General features: G+C 42.9%; 1 protein-coding gene across 1 annotated transcript; it reads right to left on the reverse strand.

The window, feature by feature from the left end:
• Window positions 1-637: 637 nt before the first annotated feature.
• On the reverse strand, window positions 638-16,117 carry LOC118780362 (dysbindin-like). The gene is made up of 4 exons (XM_036532810.1): window positions 16,014-16,117; window positions 3,241-3,390; window positions 2,679-2,836; window positions 638-892 (listed from the first exon to the last, which is right to left on the reverse strand). The coding sequence occupies exons 1-4, from the start codon at window positions 16,054-16,056 to the stop codon at window positions 638-640; spliced, it is 606 nt and encodes a 201-aa protein (XP_036388703.1). The 5' UTR covers window positions 16,057-16,117.
• Between the last annotated feature and the right edge of the window lie 5,486 nt (window positions 16,118-21,603).

Here is a 21,603-nt window from a genome sequence, read left to right on the forward strand (position 1 = left end):
CACCCAGAAAGTAGAGATGGGTTGGGTGGTGGATATATTTCAGTAATATTTTATGCATATGGTTATTACCAAAGTTAAATGTTTGCTCTGCACACCACATGTGTTATTACATACCTGCCAAGAAGTGTTGGATTTCTACATATTGAACAACTTGGCAGTTTCTTCCAAGGGTGTGGAAACATATAAAACATCTTCATGACCCCTTACCTCTGAGAACACACATGTCAAATATCTGTGAATGTGGAGCACATATATATCTTAACAGACCTTGGCACCTTACTGGTGGTGAACCAAATAAAAAAGGAATGTTGCCACAGTTACAGCTTAGCATATAAAAAAGAAAGAAGAAGAGTAACAGAAAACACAAGCAAGTTATTACAACCTAACATGGTCAATAAAGAGAAAAACAGGGAAATGTGTTTTGTTTAGTGCTATGGTGAATTGTAAATTTAAGTGTCAATAGAGGGAAAAAAATATAATGATGAAGGCCCAACCACAGGAGTTTGCTGGGGGCCTCCCTTCTCCTGTCCTTTCTCCCAAAAAGGAAGAGTGTAGTGTCCTGTTTTAGGGTCTATCAGGAAAACCTCTCCCTCTTCGCCATGTGGCTGGAGAGGGACTAGGGTCTGTGATTATGCTGCTATGGCAACTGGACTGCCAGGTCCTTCTCCTCCTCCTCCTCCTCCTCTTCATCCTTGCCTGAGGGTGTGGTCATCAGCAGAAGGGTGTCAGCCTGCACCTCCTCATCATCTGATTGGATGACGGGAGTTTCCACCCCCTCTTCACTGGTGTCCAGGCTGTAGGGGTCAGTAGAACCAGAGGAGGTGGACGACATGCGAGACTTCATTTTGTGACAGCCATTAGGCACTGGCAGGGAGAGCCCATCCTTGTATAACTTTTCATCGTTTTCACCGCAGTCGTCGTCATCTACTTCTGGCCAAAAAGGAATTGTAGGGAGAAATTTTACCAAGATGGTTGTGCTTAATCAATTAGCTGGATACATAAAGCAGACCTAGAAAGTCTACATACCATTTCTAAATTTCACGTTTTTATTGCCTTGAGGCCTGAAGTAAAAACCCCATAAATCAGATTTTACGTAGAGTATATCATAATTAGTAACCCGCCACATCAATGTAAAAAGAAAAGACAATACATTTTTGAATATTAATAAGAAAAACAATTTTTTGCATAACTTCACACACACTTTATAATGGGAGTTGTAACTGTGGTCAGATCTAACTTTTCACCATCCAAACCGTGCCCAAAGCGAATTGACATCACCTGTAATCAATTGAAGTGATGCATGTCAGTGTAAGGAAACAACCATGGGCAACATGGAGCTACCAAAACATTTTCAAGATCAAATTGTTGAAAGGTATAGATCAGGAGAGGGTTATAAAAAGATATCACAGGCCTTAAAAATGTGTCACGGAACACAATAAAAACCATAATCAAGAAATGGATTAAAAACTTCATGGCAAGGACAGGCCACCATATGCGTATATGCAATTTCATGTGTTTCTGCATAATTCTAGGGCTGCAGGCTGGGGTGGCAAGATGGAAGCCACTTGTCACAAAAATCTAGTCTGAATCCAGTCTGAATTATTAAAAAAGACACTCTGCATCGCCTGTTGCCATATGGGAAAAGGTGTAGTGGTCTGAAAAGTCTAAGGTCGAACTTTTTGGCCATAATTCCAAACGATGTTTAGTGCAAAGCCAACAAAGTCTAGGAAAACTGTCCCTATTGTCAAGCAGAGTGCTGGCAGCATCATGCTATGGGGCTGTTTCTCTTCTGAAGGGACGGGAGCTCTGGTGAGGATAGAGGGGAAAATGAATAGAACAAAATACCAAAGGAGTTTAGAGAAGAACCTCCTACCCTCTGTGAAAAAACTTAAGATGGGGAAGAATTTCACCATTCAGCATAACAGTGACTCAAAGCACCCAGCCAAATCCACAGTGGAATTCCTGAAAAAAGGCAGTTCAATGTCCTGGTTGGCCCAGTCAGAGCCCTGACGTCAACCCCATTGAAAATCTTTACACTGACCTGAAGAGAGCTGTTCATAAATTATCCCCTCGCAATTTAAGTGAAATTAAACTCTACTGCAAAGAAGAATGGGACAAAATTGCAAAATGTAGATGTGAGAACTTGATAGAGACGTATCCAAACAGACTCACTGCAGTTATGGAAGCAAAAGGTGCTTCGTCCAACTATTAATTTAAAAGTGTCCAGATTAATGTAGTCAACACAGTCAAAGGTTTTCGTTTTTAATATTTTTTTGAAAAACCGAGGCATTTGATTTTCACTTAGATATTGTTGGTTACAATGTGTAAATAAAGCTAAAAAAAATCTGACTTTGCTTGTCTTGATTTCAGATTTCAATCAAGAACCCTTTTGAAAGGGTGTGTGTACTTTTTAGATCCACTGTATGTCTGGTCCCCAGGAGGTAATTGCCTTACTGTGCAGAGACAACACAAATCTCTCACTGTCTGTCTTTTGTTCTTCTTTCCTAAGAGCTTCATCATCATGACATAAAAGTATGGAGCCCCATCATCCAAAGAAGGCCAAGATTCCTTCCCGAATTCCAAGGGGAAGGCTGAAGGCGCCAGCTCTGTGTGAGATGGATGCTGATTGGTAGCCCTTTCCTGCACACACAGTGCTTGCATGGCAAATGGGGCAGGACTGGGGCTGGCCTACCTGGCAAAGGAGAGGTGAGCACATCTTCACTGCCACTGGAGTTGAGGAAGACATCCAGCGCCTCGTGGTCAGTGATGTCCATGAGTTCCATCTGCTCCAGAATGTCCACGTTGACTTCCATGGAGGAAATACTGCCGATGGGGGCTGCTTAAATGGAGATGAGAGAGATGGTGTGGTCACGTCTCCGTGGCATAACGCATTCGGATCATCATGCAATGTTGGTGTGATCATATAACCTCCTGCATTTCTTTCTGACCTGTGTTTTATTCTTTCCGTTCATGGCACTTCAGTTATCTGTATGTTAATCTTTTTGTGGTGTCCTACAGGAGTCAGTGAGACTTAAGTTTGTACTAGACCTGAGCACAGGGCACACTGCGTGTGTTGAATACACTATGCCTTTATATTGGCCGTTAAATGCTGGAACATGTCCATCAACATGTACGGTTTGCACCACAGCAGCTAATTTGCTACATTGTCAGTATCAATACATGCACAAGTTGTCACTGTGTGAAGTTGGTGATCAGGTGTTTTCTCATTTCTGCACTGACGTCTCTTGTGGTCGATCTGCAGGTGGGCAGTAGACAGGTATACATCCACGTCGTGCTGGAAGACCTCCTCGAAGAAGCGCTGTCTCTCCCTCAGCTTCATGTTTTGGGCCGCATCCATGTCCAGGACCCTCTGTGCGTGCTCCGTCTCCGCTGGAAAGCAGAGCGACAGGACAGGGGTTAGTCACACAGCCAAATCCTCTGCCCTCTAGCCGCTCAGACTTTCCACCGTCACAGAACCCAGAGAATACCCAGCACTCTCTCAAACCAGTGACAACTTACAGCACCATCTCTTTGTTGCAGCAATGCAACAACGTCGTGAGAATTTCAGGTCTCACCTTGAAAGGATGATCTACCATAAAATGGCAAGGGTCATATCAAGCTGCTTACTGTAGATATCGAATGGCTTTTACTCTTTGATATGCATTTCTTCAGCGGGGAAAGATATTTCCAGGTGAGGGCTCTGCTTTCAGCAGAGAAGACCTATTAGCATGAAATGTAATACTTCCATTTGGCAGACACCTTGATGCACTGACCTGTCACTTACACTTAAAACATATCCACTCACGCTTTGTATCATACGTGAATGCTAGACAGAAAATAAGTTCATGAATATGTTTACGTATCCCACCAGAGGTGACCTCTCTAAAGGAAAAAGACAATATGAATCCCTCACTCCCTTGTGCTTCTGGTATTTTTTTAGTTTAGTGTACTTTTTTTGATTTTTTTAATTTTGGAATGCACAGTGTTTTCTCTGAAATGCCAGTTATGTCCTTAGGTGGTACCCCTATTGCTGTAGTCCCTATTGTCAATGGGTGGTGCAGACAAACATGTGCCCTTCTTAAAACATGTGATGTCAGCTCGAATATTTTGTATAAGGTTTTTTTTTTGAGTGACAATGTAAATGAAGGCACAACAAAAGCCGCTGACCTTAGTTCATAGTAGACAACGTCATTACTCTTTATAACCAGAAGGGGGCAGAAGCACAGGCCGGAGACAATAAGACCAAACATCAGGGGCATCAGTAGCGGTGCTTTAAATGATTGCTTGCTTGTTCCCCTCTTGCTCTCCTTTTTCTTCATTTAAACCTCCCCACCCCCCACCCCTCACCCCTTTCCACCACCCAGATCTTGAACTGTAAAGCTCAAAAATGCCTGGTTTACAGTTCATATTGCAGGGTCAGCACTGCAATATCACAAGGTTGAATGTCTTTGATTTTTTGACTGGGGCTGTCAGGGACAGCTTGTGGCTAACACCATCTTCTGAGAAAGGAAATCAATGTGAATCCCCCAAGAGGTCGAGGAGGGTAGAGTGGATTCGGTGGGGGGGTTGCTGCCAAAGTCAAATGTTCCCAGCATACTGCACCATTCCTCACTGTCCCACATTCCTGCACAGGTGGATACTGCTTCTATAAACAGATACCACCTAGCAGATGCCAGACTGGAGTGAAGGATCTCTTTAGTGTGCTTTTGTTTGTGCAAAAAAAAAAAACAAAAACATGTGGCATTGTACGTGGACAACGTGTGCCTCCAAGCCCTGCCTTGATCACATTTATATCTGCCCAACAAGGAAGTGAATCAACATGACTTCTGTAACCTGATGCCTTTCCTCATATCCCATCCATTCTTTAAAAAGGGGGATGGCTGAAGCCATGTATGAGTCAATCCATATCAGTTTCCACTCATTTTGCATAATCTGTCTGTCAGTTTACAGTCCAGAATATAGGCAATCATATTCTCCTGTCACTAGCATGTGCTAAGGGAAAGTGCCACTCCATTGTGAGACAGAGAGTGAAAGGTGATACAGAAGAACAAAGGGGGAAGAAAGGAGGAAAGGAAGAGTGAGAAAGAGAGAGAATGAGAAAGGTTATCAGGCGCAGAGGGAAGGAGACAGGGAGAGGGAGTGTAAGGGTGAGGCAAGGTCCAGTGACAGAGAGGAGCAAGAGGGGGTAGGGAATCATAGAGAGAGAGAGACAGAGAGATGGATATTCATGGGGGAGCCAGAACTGCTCCTCCAGGCATATTTGTCTTTACTGAGGGGAGGGGGGGCACCCTCTCACTCCACTCAGCCTGACAGGGTTGTGTAACTTCATGATGTCTCATTCAGCAGGTTTCTCTTGGACTCGAGAGAGACCCCTTGGACCATGCCCCACCCCCCGCCAGACCCCAGCCTCTGGCAGGAGGCTGGTGGGAAAATAGGGAAAATGGTGTATTTGTGTATTGGTATGGTGGTTATGGGAGGCTGCTGTCATTGTAGTTACAAAAGCTGTTTGCTTGGGGTAGTAACCTTTTGGAACTTTGTTTTTTCTTTTAGGCGGGGCATGGGGTTGGTTGGGGGTTACGTACAAATGCCATTTTTTGAATTTGGTATTCATTACAAGGAATTATTCTTACATAATGAATAATTATTTCAGGAAATTTGTCACTGTCCGATTTAATTACAATTCCAACATCACTGCATAGATCCACTGAGACGCAATGGGGTCTGTCCTGTCAGAGATCCACTGAGGTTCACACAGGAGCCTGTATTATGAAACATCTAAGGACACTTACACAGGAATCTGTATTGCCAGCAGAAATCCACACAAGACATATGTAACTTAGAAACATGTTTTGTGTGTGTGTGTGTGTGTGTGTGTGTGTGTGTGTGTGTGTGTGTGTGTGTGTGGTTTCTTGCTGTCAGAGCATTTTAACGTTAGTAACATCAGTTCAACAGTCCAGTCAAAAGCATCCATTATGAGAGAGATCAACCTCTCTGTCCCTGCTCTGTCTGTTAATCCAGAAATATTCACTATCACCTACAGAGAATATCTAGCTATGCTGAAGGACAAATGGGATTTCAGTGATTAAAACACATTTGAGCCAATCACTGGTGTTGGAAAAGAAACATAAAATGTTCGTCCATCCTTTGTCTGCCACATACCAGAGCTGAGGAGAGGGCTGTGTGAATGAGTGCTATTCAGCATGACCCTGGGTTGCACTGCTACCAGCCCGAGATGGACATAGCAGATGAATGACTGAACCAACTGTAAGCAGTGTGCAAGAACCACAAGAGAGACCTGTGAAATCATTCTCCCGGAGCATTTGAATGCAAAGCCTTTTTTGCAAAACCTTGAAGGTATCCCTGATAATTCTGTGGCTCTATGGTGAGTGAACAGCAAGGGGAGCTCGTGGATTTAAAGTGCGGTGTGGATAAAATCAGTTAGCAGAGAGAATTTAAACAATAGTGCCAGATGCAGGGATGCAGAGTACATCCTCCTCCATCCACCCGTCGATATATTGAACCACTCTGTGTCAGGCTCTCCAGGATTTGAGCCCGATTAGACTCTGCAGCCAGGGCTTTGTCTAATTGGATGGTGCTTTAGCAGTCAAGCTAAATTGGGAGTAATGTAAAGAACATCTAAGCCACGCTGTGAATGGGAACTGCATTTGTATGGCTGGGGTCTGATTGTTATGGCTTGGAATGTATTCTCCATTTACAAAGGCTATAACTTACAACAGATAGGATGGATAGAGCCACAGGCAATAAATAAGGTGACAAGCTGGCAGTGTTAAAAATAGCTTTAAACATCTGATGAGTCTCAATGATAGAGCGCAGAAGAGAGAGACAAGCAGGCAGCAAGAGGCATCTGTAGACCACACAGGACATAGAGGGAGAGATGAAAAAGGCTTGCATCTGGGTCACTCCATTGCTGCCCTCATTCCATCATAAGGCATTGCCAAACTCAATGTTTTTTTGTACATGTGTAACAGATGTGTTGTAGAGTTTCCCACCTCAGTACTGCCGAGGAAGTGGGGCATTGAACCCTTGGTGAGTAACACCCCAGTGATCCACGACTACAGGGAGATGGATGTTTGGAGTGTTCAATATTTCAATACGGTACAGTACTAGAGAGGGTCAGCATAGTACTAGAGGTACTAGAAGCCCTCCTCCAAGTGCCACAGTGCCTCTTGGTAGATGCTATCACCTATTCACTGTCTTGTGGGAAACTGAAATGAGGTACAATGTTTTTTTTTAAGTGTAATTTGTGATTTTGTAACCTTTCACTCAAAAAAGTGAAGAAGGTCCTCAGATGAGGCCCTGCAGATGAGAATAGATATGGAAACCCATTGCCGTCTTTATGGGTTTTTTTTTCAAGTTTCTTGCATATCCAGCGGAAGCAGAAGGAAGCGTGCTGATCTTCTATTTTAGGCAGTGCAAGCTAGCCCTGTCAGACCAACTTAATCCCTGCAGGGAGAGCTTGTGCTGGGAGAAGCAGAAACGTCAACCCAAGGGCAGCCTGGGTGACAGCGGCAATGCTAGGGTCTTCCAGTCACACAGGGTCTGCGCTGTGACACCAGGCCATGGGCAGCCCTCTGATGATGATACAGTGAAACAGCTTATATAAATTCCATACCCTGGGTGGCGGAATCTGCATGTTAGCCTATTGCTTCAGAGAGTAAAATTTGTTGTCTTTAGGTAATCAAAGTACAGATAGAGAGGGAGATAATGTTGGTAACTTTACCTTGCTCTGGCCCTTTCTACCTGTCTCTCATTTCATTAGTATACTGTATTAGTGTTTTGGATAATGCTTTGTAGGTGGGCAGATGTAGATCTCAGACATTTTGATATGCACTGTAGAGCAAGGACCTGATAGGTGGCTCTGGTGGACTAGTGGTCGTAGCCTTTCCCTCTGCTCCCTTTTCCCCGATGCTATTCTCACTCTCTTCATTTGTTCATGTTTTCTCCTCTTTTCTTCTCTCCATGCACCTCTTCCTCTTTTACCTCTCCTCTCACCTGTCCCATTCTTTCCCTGTTATAGTCTTTCCTCTTCATCCCTTTGTCTCCTCTGGGCTCTGTTCTCTGCAGCTGTGCTTGCTTAGTGCCAGGAGAACAGTATTCCCGTTCACTCTTGAAGGTACATGCAGCTCCCATAGTTCTTGTGAACCTGTTGGTGGTAGTGAATTTTTGAAGCAATTTTCCACTGACTTAATCTTAATTTTTATGACCTCTTGTTACAGCTTTGCTCGTACCTCAGCCCTGCCTTGAAGGTCACATTTCGGGCCATCAGTACTTACATAAGAATGGAATAAACAGACTATCGCTGTGTGACTCCTCAGAAAGCATTGTAAGGACAGTGACATTACCATTACATAAGGCATGTGACTGAGTGTCCTGGATAAAAAAAAAGAAACATTGGATCACTCGGGCAATGCGCTGATATGCATCGTTTCTGAGGAGATTGGGGCCTATCGGCAAAAAGCCATCTGAGAAGGTGATGTTTTCTGCGTTTTTAATTGCAGTCCTGCCTGCAGTGTGTATCTTTCCTACAAGGGAGAATTCTTTAAATTCCAACTGCAGGTGTCAATTCCACGCTGACAGAACAAGCAATGTACCTCTACTTCACAGTCAAAAACAATCTTTATTGTATTCTACTGTTATTCATACATATTCATAATTTTCTCTGGTAGGGTGTAAAAGTGTTTCCAATGAATCTCTGCAATGAATATTCAATGAATGAAACTTTCCAAGGAATCTGCTGTGGGTACTTTCAGGTGAGACACCAGGTAATAAAGAGACTTTAAGAACTTGAATGTTCATTGAAACCCACTCTCATAAGCATATGTAGATATGTAATTAGACCTATATCAGAGGCACGTCTGTTGAATAAATTAAGTGCATTGAAGACAGTGCAACCTGAACATCACAGGAGGACACAGTTTGCTCGGTGTTCAGAATGACTAAACACTCCATTGACTCGACAGTTCAAGGAGAAACAGGTTGAGAGAGATGAGGATGTTTAACTGGGTGGATGGCAGACTCTAGTCAATCTGTCGTCTGGTCCTGTGTAGTCATTGAGGTATAATTTTATTCTGACCTCATTCACGACTGTTGTCTGACCATCCACTTGCCCTGCCAGTTACGTACAGTACATATTCAAGAGGCAAAGAGGGCAAACCTGCCACTAGAGTGAAAAAATGTTTGCCTTTTAAAACTGGCTTCACTGAGGTCTCCAGTGGAAGTGGTGATTTGCTGAAACCGAAGCCTAGGTGTACCAGGCAGCAAAAGAGCTGGGATTTTTTTCTTTTTCTCGTATAGCAGAGCAGGGGGGTGGTTGTGCAGACAAGAGTGTGGTAAGCTCAGTGACAAGAGTATGGCCACAGGGGGCCAGGGCAGGGAGCACTCTGGGCAGGAAGCACGTTGAAAAGCTCAGTATTTCAGCTACAGGTCACACAATAATGGCACTGTTGTGTTGCTCTAGATGAAAGGAGCTATTTCCTTGTGTACTGTCAGTTCTGGTCTCACTCCAAATGCTGACTCAATTCAGAGGTATGTAAACTGGGTGTGAGACCACATTTAGCTGTGGTTGTAAGTAGAGGCACCCAGTAACTGTTCTGCCAAATACCTTGAAACAAACACTTTGTAATTGTCCCATGAATATAACCGTTTCTTGAATGTCCTTTGTGTGACATTACAGAGTAGCCATCTTATATGATAGCTGTGCGTCTCCTCTAAATCCCTTCAGCTTGTTGCAGTACATCTGCTTGAGGTGAAAAAAGATAGTGTTACATAGCAATGCCTGTGTAGTGTGGGAGTCTGTGAGACTGATAAATCTGTGCTCCTTTATGCCCAGGTCAATGGTCAGAGCACCAGGCCTTGTCATTCAGACTCTGAGGACTTTCTGGGTAAAGTTGGTTAAAACAGAGCAGTACATGTGTGTGAACTCCAGCTTTCCCAATGGCACAGCAAGGTTGCATCCCTCTGTAAAAGCCATTAAAAGTCTCTCTCTTTCTCTTTCCACAGACTGTTGAAAGTGCAGAACCACGTCACACCAGAACGCACTGACTGGATTTTAGTGTTCTGAGAATCCACAGCCAATCTGCCTAAAGTGTCTAAAAGCATGTTTATTCTCCTGTCATGGTAAATGTCAGTATCCATGTGTAAAGCCCCTTTGAGTCCATAGCAGATACTTGCTAAATGACATTCTTCAGACTGACGAAATATTAGCTGTTCATAAACCACTTAAGAGGTGCTTATTCCAATTAAAAGAAGGTGTTAGTTGAGATTATAGTAGATTAATCTGACAAGTTATGCTCAGCAACTACAAATAGCAATTATCTTTTTTTCAAGGGCCACAGCTGTCTGTAGTTCTAACAACCATGGTCCTTTTGCTTCTTTGAGTAACAGCCTCCTGCTCCGTCCTGACAGGTGGAGTAGAGACTGTGCTGTCAAAGGATTCAAAACCTCTCTGTGTGTAACAGGAGGGTTTTCTTGTTATGTAAGATGAGTGCCCACATGGCTGTGCTTTATGACTGTCATTAATGTGATTTATCACGGAGGCTTTGTGAACCGGCTTAATGCTACTGTCAGGTCAGGGAGTGTCTCAGTAATTTTTTCCTCTGTTAGCTGGAACAGCATGAGAGAATTACCCTCTTAAAGGGCAAGACTGCATTTTATGTGCCAGAACCAACGCTGATGAGATCCAGGACCAGACCTGTAGAATGTGCCCACAAGTGTTTCAGACATGCAGGTTGCCCTTATGAATTGGTAAAAGTTGAACCAAATCCATCTCAGGGCTGTCTCTGCTTTGGTTCAGCATAGTCACAGGACTCAAGGAGATTGTGAGACTGTTGATGTGATTTCATCGGAATTGGTATGAACAGGGCAACTCATTAGTCCTCAGTTTCTTCCTGTGTCAACTCTAAGCAGCCAATTGTACACACCATCATTAAGCATTCAAGCATGCTGTTGCTCCTTACATTGAACTAATCAGGGCAACGTCCTTGCTTGTGGGAACCGACCAGACGCCAATCAATTGCTGGTCAATGAAAAAGTTATTGAGTTTGAATAAGAGTTTGGTGACCTCATTGAAAAAGCCTTTTTTATATGACATAATGAGATGTCAGCATTTGCGTTGAGACAAACGGTATTTCCACTTAAGGGATAGGTATCATGAGGGTGAGGTAATGACCCCTTTGAAGAGGGGTCAACATAATGAGACATGATGTCATGCTGGTTTAGTTAAGCATGTGAAGAAGTCTGTCCTTGAAATGGAAGCTGCCTTTCCAATATTAGGGGAAAGAAGATGACAATTATGCTCTGAGATCAGTTTAGTTACTCAGTCTGATTCCAATCTTTTCTCCATTGCCAGACAGTGCCAAAATCAATGTACCCTTCAGCCACGGAGGCAATATTTTGCCTTCAGTATCTTGAAGCTTACATCTTACATGGGAACTTGCAGAAATTTATGTTATTATGAGCTGCAAACAGATTTTCAAGGATGCCATTTTCCCCCTCCTTCCCTTTCTCTCTCTCTCTCTCTCTCTCTCTCTCTCTCTCATAGTATATTCCTGGGCTCACTGCCCTAGGCACATGCTGTTCTGATCTGTGTGAAGAGGATTACCCTCTCCAGGAATCCCCACTTTATAAACTACTCTGCTGGGAGCGTGAATGCATGCCCTAACAGAGACCTGTAGACTTACCTGTCGCGCTGCTGTCCCCGCCTGGAATACGTGTGCTATCTTTTTGATTCCATTGGGAATCTGCCAACCCCCTGTTTGTTTGTCTGTCTATCTGTATGTCCTTGAAATCTTGAATTGAAATCCTCAACCTGTCCGGCCTTCCTTCAGTCCTTTTCCTTGCCCCAACTCCTGAGTCTGAGTGTCTGTAATATAGTCTGTCTGTCCGTTAGTGTGATCCCATCTGACATTCTCAAACATGCTGAAATCCTTAATCCATTTGTCGGCTTGCTGTCTCCACGCAGATTCATGAGTCTAACCAATTCCATCTCAAGTATTGAACATTTCTGTCTGAATGTCTGTCTGTCTGTCTGCACCCACCACAACATTCACTCCTCCATCTCTCTGTGTCAGCTGTCACAAAAGCATAAAATTATCTCACAGGTAATCACATATATATCTGTGTATATTCATGTGCTCAATAGTGGTGATAACAGTGACAATACACAGGGCCTTATGACCAAAGAAAATCTCTTTGATTATGAACTGTGAACATGACTGAGCGGTTGGAGAGCAATGATAATGTTAGCTTAGACCTCCCCTCTCTCTGTAGACTGCTGTGTCTGACACAGCTATTGACTATCTCTTATTTTCCTTTACTTTTAGATGTTTTATTTATGGACTATCTCCAGTTTGAAGCTCCTGTCTTGGAAGCATTCCAGTAATGAGAGGGGAGTAAATTATTCATGGCCTCAGCAGAGACACAGTGAAATACTACCAGCTACTCACACCATGACATCATTACTAACCCGCTCCTCAACAATGGCTGTTTGTTTCTGGGGGCCCTTCCATCTCCTTGCAGACAATGGGTGAACATCACAGGAAGCTTTAAACTGCATCAGGCTAGTTGGACACAATTAGTCTGATGGGAGTTTGATTTGAGGCACCGCTCCAAGCCCCTGCCCCTGCCCCTGTGACATCCCTGCACAGTCATATAATCCAACTTGGACTGGCTTTAAAAAACATGGTGGACAACGGACATCTCAAGAATTTATATTCCTGTGTGTACAGTCCAACCTATTCCTATTTTGGAATGTGCAAGCATGAGTTGCTTCTCTGAGGAAATGCAAAGTTTAAGTTTTACTCTGATTTCACCGGAGTGTCACATGAAACACTGTTCTCAGGCTGGACTACATGAAATAAAGATGAAATGTAATTGGTAGAATTAAGCGTGTTGTAACACACCAGTGCTGTGTACTCTTGTTGTTTTGAAGTGACGAATGGAGTCCATCAAACACACTACCCTATCTTCAATTCCCAAACAGAGCCTCTGACCACTTAAGTCAAGGGCAAGCATAAACAATGATCCATTCTCACAGGATCTGTGCACTTGGCCCCAGCAACCATTCAATATGCAAGCCTCTTTGCCTCATACCTAAAATAAAGTAACTCTGCACGCTACAGTAGCAGAGCTATCCTTTGACTGACCCACTGTGCCACAACCACCCAAGTCTCATTCACACCGATAGCACCCCACCCCCCCGGACCTCGGTTCCCACGCTGAGCTCCAAGTCTGAAGGTATTGCATGTGATCTTTCAAAACCTCCCTCAATTAGCACTCAGTACAGGAACTGAATTTCATTAACAAAGGAAAAAAAAACTTAAACCATGCTTAAATTGCATTAGTCCTTCAAAGAGATTGACATTATTTCAATTTATGAAAACTAAAAATTCTCAAAGGGGTGAATTGAAATATTTACGCGTTTATTTATCTACAGATCTTGTAGCGGTCTCTGCATACACGTTTTTTTATCAAATCTCTTTTTTACCCCATCTACTCTAACGAGTTCTGTTCCTCTGTCTCTGAGCGAGCATATTACACGATCACGAGGAAATGCCCGATGGCAGGGCAAGGGGCGGCATCTGACAGTCAGTGCCAGACGTTGTCCTACCATGAGAATTAGGGAGCACAGGCATGGGTACCTGATGTCCCTGTCGGTCACAGGATTAAGTCTGAGTGGATTAGCCAGCGCAGGAATAAGCCTGAAAAAAAGAGATTTCGTGCAAGAGCAAGATTTTTTTTCACTCTTTCTAAAAGTGACACTGCCACTGTGGCTGTAAAAGCATCGGGTCACCTTTATTAGACCCATCTTTAATGATCCTGGGTCTGTGTCACCCATTAGGATGGCTGCACTTAAAAGGATTGCCCTGGTTGCTATTGACTTTGTCTGTGCGATTCCTCTTTAAGATAAACAGGGCTTAAACACTATACAGTGCAGTGTGAAAGCTTCTCAATTCATTATCATCAGTTCTTACACAATACAATATGACCAAAATCAACGTGGGCCTGACACCATATCAGGACAGGATGTTTTTTCAGTGCTGTCCAGGGGCAGTCTGTGTAAAGGGGCACATTCTAAATGATAACAGTGTCATGCTCTTCATCAAACTGCCAAAGCCCAGTAAACTTACTGAGCATGCTCAGTGCAGAGCTCTATGTGCGTGCTGAGAGATGTGTGTTGAAAGGTGCCAGCAGCATGCTGTGCTGGAGTCCACTTTTAGGATGCCCCACAGGCAGCGTGGAACTCCAACCCATCCTTGCTGTCTGGTGTCATAGATCTTGTGCCCTCCCCACATAGGGCCTATGTGACAAAGACAGTTATGTAAGGCTCTGTGTGGCCCTGAGTGCTGAGCTACACACCCCATTTGAGTCGCACAAACCACACTTCTGCTGCCACCTACATCTAATATAATCCAATGCAGAGATCTAATTGTCAGCTACGCAGTTTTACACGCGCTAATGCAGGTTCTAACACAGACTCACTAGTCAAATATATGGTCCAACACGGTGTAGTACACATTCCTACAGTTTAACACAGTTAATGCAGTCAAATGCATAGTCTCGTACAATATAAAAACAGGGTCTAATAGTCTTAATACAAGAGACTTGCACAATCAAATACACAGTTTAATACAGTTAAATGCAGAATGTAGCAAAGAGAAATAGCTGAGTGTTGAAGGTTCACTGTAAATATAAACTTTTTTTAGCAACTTTTGTTTTTGTCAATGATGATGCAGACTTCACAACCTGCCAGTGCCCCAGCAGTAAAGCCCTAAAGTCATACTTTCAGACTAACAACTCATCACACAGAGTTAACGTTTTCCTACAATTTAATTGCCCTTGAAATTACCTGTCTGTTCAAAATGCAATTCCTTGCCTTTCTGCAAGGAAACAATTTCCCACTTTGTTTACTTGAAAACATTATCTGGGAAGCTTTTTCTAGTGATCAACATTCACACCTACTCCCAAGGGGAATTCCATGGCAAGCTTTGAAACAGGGTGGTATAGCTGTTTAAAACACACACAGCTCCTGGTGCATTTCTACATTGGCATTGACATTTAACTATCAATTTCAGCTCAGAGCTAGAGAAAAACAAAGCCCTTCAATTTCACTTTTAAATGAAGGTTTGTATGGCTACCAGTGCAGAAATACAAGACCAGTGGATTGTAAAAACCTTGCAGCTGGGACTGGCCCAGTGTTGATTCCGATAAATTCAGAAATGTCATGTCACTGTCATTCTCTCTGAAACTCTAAACTCAGATGGGTAGGCATTATTTCACTTGATAGCAGACCTTTCTCCATCCCTTCTCTCATGTAAGAACTTTTTTCACATCCTGAGGTGATCAGTGAAATATACCAGTTTAGTCCATTTTTTATTCACACCAGTAATTTGGTGATTTTAACAGGTATCTAACTGGTCTCATGCACCCAAACACATTTTCTTAATCTGTCTTTCTCTCACTCTCTCGTCCTTTTGACAAAAAAAATCACAAATAATTTTCTTGTCTTGCTTTGAAAAGCTCTACTGATCTACAAAAGTAATCAGACCAAATAATGAAAAGTACTGTACAGAACTTTATAACATCTCTTGTTCCACTGCATGCGTTCTTGAAGATCTCATACTATAAAGGCATGAAAGCATGATGGTCCTACACAGACTAGACATTTTCACAGGAATTTAAAACACACTCAAAATACAGATGTTGAAAGAATCTGAAAGTTGACTATTCTATACATTAAACAATACACAGTACTTTGCAGCTAAGAAATATTTGCAGATAAAAAGTCCTGTTGGCTGTGATTTTAGTTATAAAGACTAAAAAGTACAGCAACTAAATTTACACAGATATCCAGTGAGTACATGTTAACTATACTTAGGAGCAGTAGCGGGACAGTTAGAAGGCACAGCAAGAGACGATTTCTCAGATTAAACTCCTTAATGTCCCTCCCCTGTGAACAGGCCAAAGTTTCACACTGTGAGGAGCTTCGTACTTACAGGACAGCCGCTTGTTGTGGTTGGTGGATCCAGAAGAGGACATGATGCTCTCCAGTTGAGCAGGGAGTGAGGAGAGGGATTCCTGTACTGATCTGTTTGTGTGTGTGTGTATGTGTGTGTGTGTGTGTGTGTGTGTCTGTGTGTGTCTGTCTTGGTTTGGCTGTGGGTATGTATGGAGGGGGTCCTCTGTCAGCACATGTAAAGGAAGGACTGGGCTCCCCTGTAGCAGTTCATCCTTTGTCCCCTCCCTTATTTGGGGATGCTTGGAAATCTTGAATAGAAAGAGGGAATTACTCCTTCCCCCCTCCCCCCTCTCTCCCCCTCTGTCTGTCTCTCGTTCTCTTTCTTTCTCTCTCTGTCTAACAGTGACAGTGCTCTCCCCTTCTGGACCTATGCAATAATACCCAGCACATTAGGCTACTGAGAGAGGGTTATTGCCGTTTGGCCTGTACCAACTGGACTCTCACACGGGGAAGATCATGTAGGGGGTTGATGTGTGTGGCAGGGAGGTAGAATAAGCTTTTACATAATGAAGTGGAAGGTACCAAGATGGGAGAGGCATTGTGTTCTTTAGTCTTTATGCTTTTATGTGCAAAATATGTGCAGGATGTGCAGAGGTTCAGAGTACAGGATTGGGTACCTGTTAATAATGATATTGCTGAATGGCATTAACTGTGTTTTTAGACTTTGCTGTAGGATTGTTCACATCCTGTAATTTTGTACACCTTTGATTCTGTTAGTTTTGTATGTTCTTCAGGCCAATTTATGAAAGTACTTGAATTTGCACCACTGCTATTTTGACAAAAACATTGAGACACTTAAAACTTAAATACCACTTTCAGAAAGTATCAAATTTGATTGTGCATTGCTACTTTAACATGTGCTTTCTAGTGTATATATAAACATTTTTTTAAATGCCTTTTTTGTTTCAGTGCAGACATACTGCAGTCTTTAAGTGCAAAAACATGGAGGAAGACATTGTTCTGTGGTGCTGTAGTTTTGGGGAGAAGTTGAGATGCTGTGGGACTTGAGTGAAAGGTCAGTGGTTAAGTCAGTGGTCAGTCCGTTTTTACTTTCACTGCCAAAAAAGAACCAATCTTAATAAATGGGTTCCATATTTTCTGTCATATATTAAACACTATCACTTCAAGGCTGAATGGGGCCTGTTGCAAACAGGAAATATGTAGACCATCATACTTCTTTTCCTTTCATTTCAGTGTGAGTGGCTGCCACCTACTGGTGTGTCTTGGGAGATGTAGTTAACAATGTCAGCATTAAACACAGCTATTAAATTGTAATGGAAACACATGTATGATTATGCTCCTCTTTTATCCTACTTGTTATCTTCTCAGGATCACTTCCCCAGACTTGCATAACGCAGGGGGAGGGAGTGCATGTAGATTTTAATAGGAACTTGAGCTTGACACAAGCTTAGGCTTGACTGCTGACATTGCTACCCCCTCAGAAACCAGTTATATTTCATTCTCTCTTAATTGTGCATTCTTGTGACATTGCTAAATAGGCACAGAAGGAACTACTAAGTAAAATTTTAATTAGAAAGAAAGTGGAATTGCCAGCACTGCCTTCCCACAGAGGGCTCCATTTCAGCTCGTGGGCGAGGGGAGGGGTGGTGTGCCCCATATCAGACTGGCAGCCCTGTATTTATTCCCCTCTAAATGAAGAGGCTTGTCTCCGGAGACTGTCTGTGCTGTGTGAAAGAGTGGGCAGAGCCTGCTGTGATAACTTAACCTCAGAGAAGCCTGAAGCAGCTGCCTAGAGAGAGAGAGAGAGAGAGAGAGATGGAGGGAGAGATAGGGAGAGAGAGAGAGAAGGAGATAGGAACAGAAAGAAGGAGGGAGATGGGGACAGAGAGAGACAGAGAGGGAGGGGGAACAGGGGAACAGGGGAGATAGAAATATTAAAAGGGTGACTGAGAGAGACAGACAGATGGAGAGAGAGAGAGAGAAGGAGCTAGAGAGAGGGGGCTAGAGAGTGAGAGAGGCACTACATCTTCATGGCATCAGTTTCATCCTGTCAAAACATACTCCCTTACCCCTTTCTCCACTCAGCTGAAGCTCAGAGCTGTAGAAATATTTTAGCTAACCTTTACGTCTTACTCAATGATTTTGTCAGACAATCTGAAAATTGTTAATTAGAGTAAGATAGTTTACATTTACATGTATTCATCTGCATGCTTATAAAGCTGTTTCCATTGAGGTCCTGTGAGTATGTAAAACCTGCCGAATAGACAAAGCGGTAAACACGATTAAAGAGACAAAAAAAGTCCAAAAAAAAAAAACAATTACAGATGTATTAACATGTTTAAATAGGTTTTTGCATATGCTATGAAGTAACTGTTGGTATGCAAGGTTATCCTGACATTTATTTGGATATTCCAAAAAAGAACGAGTGATAGAAAAAATCCTGATTGTTGTCCCACTTGGTTCACCATAACTACTATAATTACACAGATTGAAGGGTGCTCTCTGCTCCCTGTCTGTTGAAAACATCTGAAACATTCATGACAGCGTTCCACCCCCCACAACTGAACCCAGCCCCACCTCTACCGCCCCCCACCCCACCCCACCCCTGGGTAGGTACCAGAAACTACCTCCACCATGCTCCATATCTGGCTAAGCAGAGAAGCACAAATACCTTTGGATCTGCAGAATCTTGCCAGCAGAAAAATGATGGTGTAAGCATCACTGATTGCCTGTTTGAGCCTTGCAACCTCTGAGTGCATTTTTCTGCTGACCATACCAACTAATCCAGTCTCACTATTCAACCTGCAATAGAGATGGAAGCCCCCTTCTACTTAATCACATTGTGTGTCGGAGAGGTGTGGAGGGAAGACTCACATGTATGAGCAATGCTGACCCCTGCTGTTTGGTGAATGAAATTCATCTTGCATTTTGCCTCCTGCGTTATTGCTGTACTGGACATCAGCATGCCATGCCAGACACAGGCTGAATAACTCCAGTGTTTTCTGCCCAAAATGGAAAGACACTGTTGGCCCAGCATGGCAGATTGCCAGAATGTTCTATCATTAGAACAGAGTTTTCAGTTTGTGCAGAAAGAGTCCAGTTACTTGGAGAACTATAGGGTAGAAAAGTTGTCACATGAACTAGAATAACCAAAGCGTGAACACTACAGGCTCCTAGTTAAGAACTTGGTGCACCTACACTTATGTGAACATGGCTCCCAACTAATTTGGCTCATCCAGTAAATACTGAAAGGGGATGATGCAGCCCCCTTATCCTCTGCAGCACTATTATGAATCCAGGCCTGGCACTCCGCCATGCACCTTAAAACGCTGGAGCAGGAGGACAATGATCAGATGGTTGATCTAAGAAGTAAGTGACTGTTGAGGACCATTTACCAGGGCCTGTTGTCGTACCAACCTCTTAGGATGCACATGTGCATGCAAATGTTCTCAGCTTTCCCGGGACCCCTGGTATGCTATCTACACTGATGGGTGATTTTTGTGGGGTTTGCAAAAAAGAGTTGCATTCCATTGCAGTTGTTGGTGTCTTCTACACCACTCCGCTGCTGTCATGTGACTTTTGCAAGGTTACGATCACCATGAGACTTTCCGCGTTTGGGATCATCCCATTCACTCCCACTATGAGTTTTGACACCATAGGTATAAAGCAGTTAGGCACTGCATAACATGCCTGGCTGTATGTAACTATTTTGATGTATCCTCTGTCAGATCTTGCTAGCATGCATGTATTAAATCTCTTTTGAGCCTTGCCATGGTGTGCTTTGCCCTGAACTTTTTACAGACTTTGTGTAGTTTACAATGCATAATGAGTTTGGACAACGCTGATGCCAGCAAAAAATGACATGAAAAGATGAGGCAAGATGTAATGGCATGAAAAGATGAAGTAGTTTCTCAAAATTGTTCCCAGTGGCATCTGGTGGGCAACAAAAAACGGAAGGCAGAGAACTCTTTTTTAAACTGAAACTGTGCTGCAATCATTTATTTTGAGTACACATTGGTTTTGTTTTTGTGACCAAAACAGTTTCATGTGGAATGCACATATCCAGAGGGATCACGCTAGACATTATCTAGTAAAAAAAATACAGCTTATAACAGGTCTTCTATCTTCAGATGCTTGATAACCAGCTGATACCAGCTGAAACTGGTTCAGATTAAACATCAAACAAAGGTAAGCTATTTGTTGCTCACTGACCATGTCTGACCAGATGAGGACAGTACACATTTTCGGTAGATAGAGGGGAGAGTTTTGGTGTCCTTCTATATTTGTTTGATTTGAGAAACATCTGTGCACAGTAGGATAGACTAGTGTTTCCATGCCCACGGATTCCTTTATGTACTCAACTGAAGTCTTACCTCACATCTAAAATTGTTTGTTTTAAATGAGGTACACATCTGGTATTTCTGGTTTCTGGATATCTGATTGTTTGTGACATCCTCTGGCCTATTTATCAATTTGGTTTGATTTATGAAATCACCAAATCAATAAGGAACTTTCATGGTCTGTGGCTAGATTTTCAATGGCGTGGAAATGTTACGCCATCTAGTGGCAGAAATTAATATAGAGAATTCTGATCAGACCATGTTAGAAAACTAAACATACACTGGTTTGGTGTGGAAAACAATTGTGAGATCAACCCAGGTTGTAAACTTTGACTCTGAATAGCTAGTGCAGAAGTCTCAGTACCTACATGTGGACGACAGATTCCTATATTAGCCTGAACTTTACAACCATCAGCTCACTTGGTTCCAAAGAGTCACAGATCTTAACAAACTGTACATTTTTTGAAAACAGCATTGTTTTGCATTACATATACTACACTGTACACTTTAACATCCTGGAAGAGTCAAGACAACATTACATTACTCTTCATTAAGGCAAATGAAAATTCTCTGATCCGATTGGCATAAACAGCCACGTGCACACATTACATGAAATCCAGCTATTTCACTAACAGAATGACAGAATAATACCTTCCACACCAGGGTGCTGTGGATAGCTTTCTGGCATTCAGTGCTAGCATGGGGAGTTATGATACACATAAACATGTTTTGAAATATAATGTCATGTTGTTTTTCAGTAAAATGTGTGTGTGTGTGTGCGTGTGTGCGTGTGTGTGTATGTGTGTGTGTGTGTGTGTGTGTGTGTGTGTGCGCGCGTGTGTGCATGTGTGTGTGTGTGTGTGTGAGCATTAAATGCACGTATAGCTCTTTGTGTCACACTTGTCACCATGAAGTTCCTATCAGTACCAGTTTCCTTTTTGAAACTGCGGAGTTCTCTCATTTTTCGGCACAGTGGTCTCTGATGTGGCTAGTGAGTCATTACTGGAGTGTAAACACACACACACATACACGCACGCACACACACTCGCTCACTCGCATACAAACCCTTCTGACAGCTTGTTTAGGACACACCACTGTCGTGTCACCACCAGCCACTGTGGTTCAGCAGTTCATCTGTCGGAATATGTTACAGATATTGTTGTTTTTTTTTCATAAAGCGGTTGATAATCTCACAGTGGTGCCAGTCAGAGTTTCCATGTAGAAGAGAGCAAATTCCACCACAGAATGCTGAGCGGCTTCTCCCTG

The sequence above is a fragment of the Megalops cyprinoides genome, chromosome 7, assembly GCF_013368585.1.
Source record: "Megalops cyprinoides isolate fMegCyp1 chromosome 7, fMegCyp1.pri, whole genome shotgun sequence".
Classification (NCBI taxonomy): Eukaryota; Metazoa; Chordata; class Actinopteri; order Elopiformes; family Megalopidae; genus Megalops; species Megalops cyprinoides.